Below are 7,155 nucleotides of genomic sequence, written 5' to 3'. Positions count from 1 at the left end.
CCTTTCTCAAAAGTCCCCAGTAAATCCCTTCTTTTAAAATACACGTCCAAGTATCATTTCAAATCTCCTTATAAAGGAATGGTATTGCTAATCCCTTGCTACTGTTGCTTGTGAGGCCTCTCTAAAAATATGTGAGAAGAGAGTGGTTAGATGCTGGAGTTCACCATTTGTCGTGCCAAAACTTTATTCTATCTCCTCTGTAAACTCTGAATTTAATCTCTTATTGAAACTTGAAACTCTTTCTTGAAACATCCCTCCAAGTTGTTAGAGTGCAGAAGATTGAACGAAATAATATTTATCAAGTAATGTTTTAACTCGGTTACTTTGTTTGTTCAAGGATCTTGTTTTATTAACCACCCCCATGCAGCCATGCTCTATGTGCTTCCACCCCTCACTGAAGTGTTTTGCAGACGAGTTGTGAACGGGTTTGCAATTTTCTATCTTCAGTTCCACACTATCGTTTCGCAGAGTGTGAAACAAGGGGCAATGGCTGGTTGGGATTATTTTTTTCCTTTTTTGGAGGTTTTTGAAGCTATGTGTTTTCTCACTTTTCTATTTTTTAAGAAGGAACTGTCCCATAAAACTTGAAATTCCACCAGTTTGACAAAGAACTAGGCACTGAACATTCTGACAAAGAGAGCGAGATAATGACTTTTTTTTATGACCTGATTGTTTTGGATTCTGAAAACTGATAATCAATTACTTAATAAATAAATCTCCTGATTTGTTTCTATCCCAATTATTTAAATAGGGAAAGGAGAAAAGCCTTGTCTCTTTTCCAACAGACATTAAATCAAATATAGTAACCCAAAAAAATAAACATAAAAAAAGAAAAGAGAGAAAACAACAACAAGAAATCAATATAATTCAAAAGAAACTGATATTGGGTCTGTTAACAGAGATAAAAGGAAATTAAAAGTTAGGTATTTGTTTAGGATAATTAAGGATATCTCAAGTCATGGAGGGAGGAAGACCTTGGTGATTTGAAGGACTGGAATTTCTTTTATGGAGTGGCAAAGGTGCCAATGGGGACTCTTAGTGCTCTTCTTCTTCTTCTTCTTCTTCTTGTGTTTCTTCCAAAGAGTCGGGGCCTATGAGAGGAAGAGAAGTATTGACAGTATTGTAAGGAGTTGTTTTTGAGGACTTAGCAGCCATGAGTATTCTTCTTCTCTTGTTGAAGGGATTCTCTGCCTTTACAAGATCTTTCACACAAGTCACTTCTGCTAGGTTAGCAAAAGATTTTGATTTCCCAGCAAAGAAATTCGACAAACCACTTCTGAAAAAAAAATAAAAGATGGATTCAATTATCAATTTGAATTTGGAGAAATATACAATGCAACTTAGTTAAGATTTCAACAAAAGAATATAAGGAAGAGAAAAAAAACATACTAATTTGATCATTTGAGAACTCACATTAACTCAAACAAAATAATAAGAAACTAATAATTGTCAAAACCCCACAAGTTAAAATTAAATAATAGTGAGCAAATCTGAAAACATGTGTAAATTGATGTTTCCAAGATCATTTAAATGTTCCTAGTAAAAACCTATATCTTTCAAGAGGAAGTCTAAACTAAAGGGAGCCCTTGCAGAAAAGAGGTGAAAGGGCTCCCCCATTGGCTGCACATCACCATCATGTTTGACTTTTCAGCGGTTATTAATGCATGATGGTGATGTGTAGCCAATAGGAGAGCCCTTTCATCTCTTTTTTGCAAGGGCTCCCTTTAGTATAGAATTCCTCATGTTTTAAGTATTGCCATATTATAATTTTTCCTCTTTTAGCAAAACAGTGCCTTAAAATCAGTAGGAAGTCTAAACTGAAGGGAGCCCTTGCAAAAAAGAGGTGAAAGGGCTCCCCCATTGGCTGCGACATAATTTTTATTTTTTGGTTTTAGTCCATTTACCAAAAAACCCAAAAACAAAATATAAGAAACAAATCCAACCAAATTCATATTCCTTCAAAAGTGAAATTTTTTCAAAATATAAGAGAAAAAAAGAGAACCCACTTGATGGGAAGAGATTCTTCCAATGATCCCATAGAAACCAAACCACCTTTGAATTCACTCTGAACATCATCCTCCTCTTCCCGATCAATCTCCGCTGTTGATTTGCACGAGTTCTCCCCTCCAACGCCGATCGACGAGCTCTCCACCGTGGATTCCGAGCAATCCAAACAGAATCCATCCCTCCCCACCAATTCTCTGTCCAAGTGGGCAGAAGAGCACGACACCCCTTTCATAACAATACCCTCTTTCTCCTGCTGCCCCTTGCCAACATACACGGTGGGTCCCTCCTTAACCTCCCTGCTACCTACCAGAGTTATTCTCTCTTCTTCTTCTCTTCTTTTATTTTTTGGTTGAGGGGTTAAATAGATATCTCCTCGGCTCTATTCTCCGAAATACTCCCACGTTAAAAATAGATTGGATTTGGTTGAATTGACGGAATTACCCTCACCGGAGTGTAAAATGGAAATCTCTCCGATTTTATGGGAAGATTTCTATTCCTATACGAGGATGGTCCAACTGTAGTTTACTAGTTTAGTAGTTGATTGATAGAATTTTTCTAAAGAAATGACCGACCATCAATTCTAGGGTCCCAAATGTGGGGGGCATGTATGGTCAATCTAGACCATTGATCTTGTAGAAATGACTATATGATCAAAGGTGAACGATGGATTCTAGGATCCCAGAAAAGGGGGCATATATTTTCAATCTAGACCATTGATCTTGTAGAACATCATGGGATGGCCCAGATGGTCTTGGTCCCATTTCGGACTGAGATCATAGGCCTAAGAATTTTTAAAAAAAAGCAATGGTTGAGAAACTATTGGCAGAACTGTAAATAGGCTCGATGGATCAAGGACCTCCATAAAAAACAACTAGTCACAGGTGGATAAGAAGGATGTTTCGAATACTCTGCTATCAACGGTTCAAATTGAAATTTGAATGCCACTAATTACCAAAGATCTGAGTTGAAAGATTTCTATGACTTGTGCACTAATCAAGCACCATGGAAGATAGAGCTGTTTAGATATCGAAAGTAAGAGATTAAATGATACAGGTACAACGCGACACGTAGTCGTGAAGTGTTAAATTATTAAGTGAGTCACACAATTAATTACTTGAGGTCCAGTGATGTGATACCTCACACACGAGACCATTCGAAATGGATATCGAAATACGATTGCCACTCGAACTCCATAATCGCCAGAAATTTGAATTCAAATCATGAAAAGAGACCTCAGGAATCAGAGACTATAAATATAGGGAGTAAATAATGTTGGAAGGCTACACACATCAACATATAGGTTGCATCTTTTCTTTTTATCAAGGAGCATTTTGTAATGTAGATCTCTTTTGCTCTCTTCATTTTCTCTCTGTATTTTCTCTGTTTTCTCTGTACTCTAAACGAATTATTTAGTTTTTTTTCACAAGGCATTCGAACCAACAATCGTTGCTCGCAGTTCTCACATTACTCGAATTTAATGTACAATTTTACTAATTGGAAAGACATTCGAAAACCTTTGATCAAAAGTTATTTTCTCTTACAATAGAGTGTAGGATTTTTGCACCAACAAAAATATGATCAACAAAAACATTAACTTCTCTTCAAATGTGAGATATCTTCCTACGAGACACTAATTGAGACTTACTTGTGTCTCATGCACATGATCTTATCATTTGATGTGAAATGATATGAACGTCAATGATAATTCATTTCTAAATGCTGTTGAGAACTCATGAGAAAATGATCACCTGTCCATGTTCCATCAAGCTTCATTTAAGATTTTACCCACAAAAATATTTAGTATTTCTTTATCATACGCATTGGATATCCATATATTTGGGATGGAACCCAAATCTTGTTGGTTTCCTCGTGATGTTCTACAAGATCAATGGTCTTGATTACATGGTAGTGCCTTAAGATTATCTATTACCATTAATCCCGACAATGATTGTTTGCCTAACCATCTGTTTCCATGTGTAATGACATGATTGGATTTGATGAACTACTCTCCCAAAGGATCTTTCTTCTTTAACGCGTCAATCAATTAAAAAAGTTGTCCATTTTTGTGTATTTGGATTTTAGGGTTCGGATTTGGTTGTTATGGCTGATTTTGGGGGCATTTTGTTTGCAATGGCTTGTCTAAAGCTTTTATTTGTTAGCTTTTATTTAGGTATTAGGGTTCAGATCCCCTTTCTTCCCTTTTCTCTTCATTTTTATACTATTTGGTTGTTGATGATGGTTTAGATGTTTTTGTGGTTCTGGATGGATGTTGGTGCTTTGGTGGTTGATGGGTGTTTGGTGGTTTAGTGGTTGTCGGCGGTTGTCAGTGCTTTGTGGATGATGTTGTTTGGTGTTACGGTGGTTGTGGTTGCAAGTCGGTGCTTTGGTGGTTGGTGGTGGCTATAGGAGTTTTGTTTCAATGGTTGTGACTGTGGTTATGGTGTCTTTGCCGATTGTCTTCTTATACTAAATTTTATTTTTTTATTATTTTGTAAGGTTACCATCATGCCTCGTCAACTAGCAGATAGGAGGATGTTGATCATTCGAGCTGCAGCTATAGTAATCTCTGCGGCAGCTGCAGTTACGCTTAGGGTTCGACTATACCTAGAGCAGAATATTACAAGAGCACCTTACGAAAGTGGGTACCTAACTCGTAGGACCTTTGTTAGACGTATCACGAACGCAGAGGACCATTGTATTGCTCTTCTTCGTATGGATGTTCGGTGCTTCCGCACCTTCGTGGCCCTTTTCAGAAAGACTACCTTGCTGGAAGACACAATTCATTGGACTGTTGAGGAACAAGTTATGATTTTCTTAAGTGTGATTTCACACAACGAAAGGGATCGTACTGTTAGGGCAACCACAAGAAGGTCTGGGGCAACTGTTTCAAAGTATTTTAATAAGGTTCTCGATGCTGTTCTCATTCTGCAATACATGTTCATAGTACGTCCATCAAGGGAGACACCTCGTGCAATCCTTGATAATCCTAATTTCATGTCTTATTTTAAGGTACATTTACGATAGCTACGTATTTCGACTGTAGTTTGTAAGTAATTGAGCCATGTTCACAGTGATGGTTGACATCTGAATGTCCATATTATAGGATTGTCTCGGTGCAATTGACGGGACGCACATTCCTGCAAAAGTATCTCAGGATATTTAGAAAAGATATATTTGTTGTGAGCACTTCCCATCCCAAAATGTGTTAGCCTGTTGCGACTTTGACCTAAAGTTTACGTACGTCCTTTGTGGGTGGGAGGGGTCAGCATCGGACTCACGGGTGTTAGCATCTGCCATATCAAAGCAGAACGGGATTCCTATTTTGCCAGGTAATAGTTACCTTATTATTATGTTTGTACAGATGCAGTTCCCGTAGTACATAGCTAATTTGAGTATAATCCTTTCTTTGATTGTAGGAAAGTTTTACCTTGGTGATGCCGGGTATCCGTGCCTGTCCCATTTTATAACTCCAATCCGAGGTATTGGTTACCATCTCAATCAGATCAGAGGGTGCAGACCAAGAAAACCCGAGGAGTTGTATAACCAAAGGCATTCTTCGGCAAGGAATGTAATCGAGCGAACTTTTGGTGTCCTGAAGAAGCGATTCGGCATATTAAATTCAGCACCCATGTACTCATATGACAAGCAGATCGACATAGTGTTGGCCTGTTGCTGCGTCCACAACCACATTAGGAGGGAGATGCCCGACGATGCCTACATTCAGGATGTTGATGATGAGCTGGCATTGCTTCCACCTGAAGAGGAAGAGGAGGAAGGACCTGTTCCTCCTCCTCCTATGACCAGGGCCGAGGATTTAAGGGAAGGTCGTAACATTCGAACCACAATCATGAATCAGATGTGGAATGATTTCCAAGCACGTGGTCGTCGTTAGGAAACACACATGTGTTTACATTTTCGATGTGTACTTTGTTGGAACTGTAGCTTATATTCCTTTCTTTGTGGTGTACTATTTTTATTGATATTCATTTAGTGTGTTGGGTTGAGATCTGTTTATGTAATTTCTATGTTTGCTACAGTATTGGTTAATGTAACTTCTAAGATTGCTTATGTCTATTGGTTATCTATAATTCTATGATTGAAGTTTTTTATATGAAGTGTTTCGAAAAGTTGTAGGCGAGATGACAGCAACTGCAGGTACAACTGATAAGAAGGTGAATGTCTCATGGAATGTGACTATGGATGGGGCTCTCTTGGCAGCCCTTAAGAATCAGATAGCCGAGGGGCAGAAAACTGGTGCTGGGTTCAAAGAGTGTGCTTATTTTGCTATTGTGCAGGAACTAGTTACTGCCCTGAACATGACCCTAACGAAAGAGCATGTGAAAAATCGGTTGAAGACACTAAAGACAACTTATAGGACTCTGAACTCCATCATAAATCTCAGTGGCTTTGGCTGGGATGAAACCATATGCAAGTTATCGGTTGACGAAGAAGTGAAGAATGAATACTTGAGGGTAATATTTATTTTTCGTATATCACTTCCTCTATTTATAAGTTACATGTTTAAATAATATTCCGTGACAATTCCTTTCCTTTTTTACAGTTGCATCAAGAACACCAACGCTTCTTTAGCAAAAGGTATCCCCTCTACGAAGATATGAAAGCTGTCTGCGATGATGATTACGCACGTGGGGAGGATGTCAGGGATACAAGAAGGGATCCCACTCAGCCGACGCAGGACACACATGGTGCTTCTTCATCGACCCTTCTGGTTGGGCTAGATGATATGGACGACAGCTTCCTCCGTACTCCGCCTCATGGTAGAGCGTCTTCATCTACACCTGCCTTAGATGCTAGCATTGGCTATAGTGACTCTTCTCCTATCAGGGGCCCATCTGCTAGTTGTGGGAAGAGTCAAAGAAGCGTCCTAATGCTGCACTTCTATCGGAGTTGCAGGTTGTGTCTTCTAGCATTAATAGGGTTGCTGATGCCATAATTACTACTGGTGAGGTGCACAGCCTCCCTGACCTGAAAGATGCCGTGCTTGAAATTGGGGGCTTCCCCAGAGGTGACCTCGTTGATGCTTATGTGACCTGCACGGGCATCACAAGGAAGCTGAGGCATTCCTTTCTCTGGAGAAGATGGACCGACAGGAGATGGTGGGGGGCATTCTGCGTCGTTTGGCTGGGT

The 7,155-nt window shown here is 39.2% G+C and overlaps 2 protein-coding genes across 2 annotated transcripts; one reads left to right on the top strand and one right to left on the bottom strand.

Moving 5' to 3' along the window:
* Positions 1-844: 844 nt before the first annotated feature.
* On the bottom strand, positions 845-2,302 carry LOC143855676 (protein OXIDATIVE STRESS 3 LIKE 4-like). Its single transcript, XM_077365742.1, has 2 exons — positions 2,007-2,302; positions 845-1,276 (listed from the first exon to the last, which is right to left on the bottom strand). The coding sequence occupies exons 1-2, from the start codon at positions 2,237-2,239 to the stop codon at positions 1,036-1,038; spliced, it is 474 nt and encodes a 157-aa protein (XP_077221857.1). The 5' UTR covers positions 2,240-2,302; the 3' UTR covers positions 845-1,035.
* Positions 2,303-4,512: 2,210 nt separating this feature from the next.
* Positions 4,513-5,170, top strand: LOC143855764 (uncharacterized). The gene is made up of 2 exons (XM_077365833.1): positions 4,513-5,016; positions 5,111-5,170. The coding sequence occupies exons 1-2, from the start codon at positions 4,513-4,515 to the stop codon at positions 5,168-5,170; spliced, it is 564 nt and encodes a 187-aa protein (XP_077221948.1).
* Positions 5,171-7,155: the final 1,985 nt, after the last annotated feature.

This window comes from Tasmannia lanceolata, unplaced genomic scaffold, assembly GCF_043159265.1.
Source record: "Tasmannia lanceolata isolate RefF3 unplaced genomic scaffold, GAP_Taslan_0.1 ptg000023l, whole genome shotgun sequence".
NCBI classification, from domain to species: domain Eukaryota; kingdom Viridiplantae; phylum Streptophyta; class Magnoliopsida; order Canellales; family Winteraceae; genus Tasmannia; species Tasmannia lanceolata.
The sequence above is the reverse complement of the archived record's forward strand: the minus strand, read 5'-3'. Positions and strand labels throughout refer to the sequence as shown.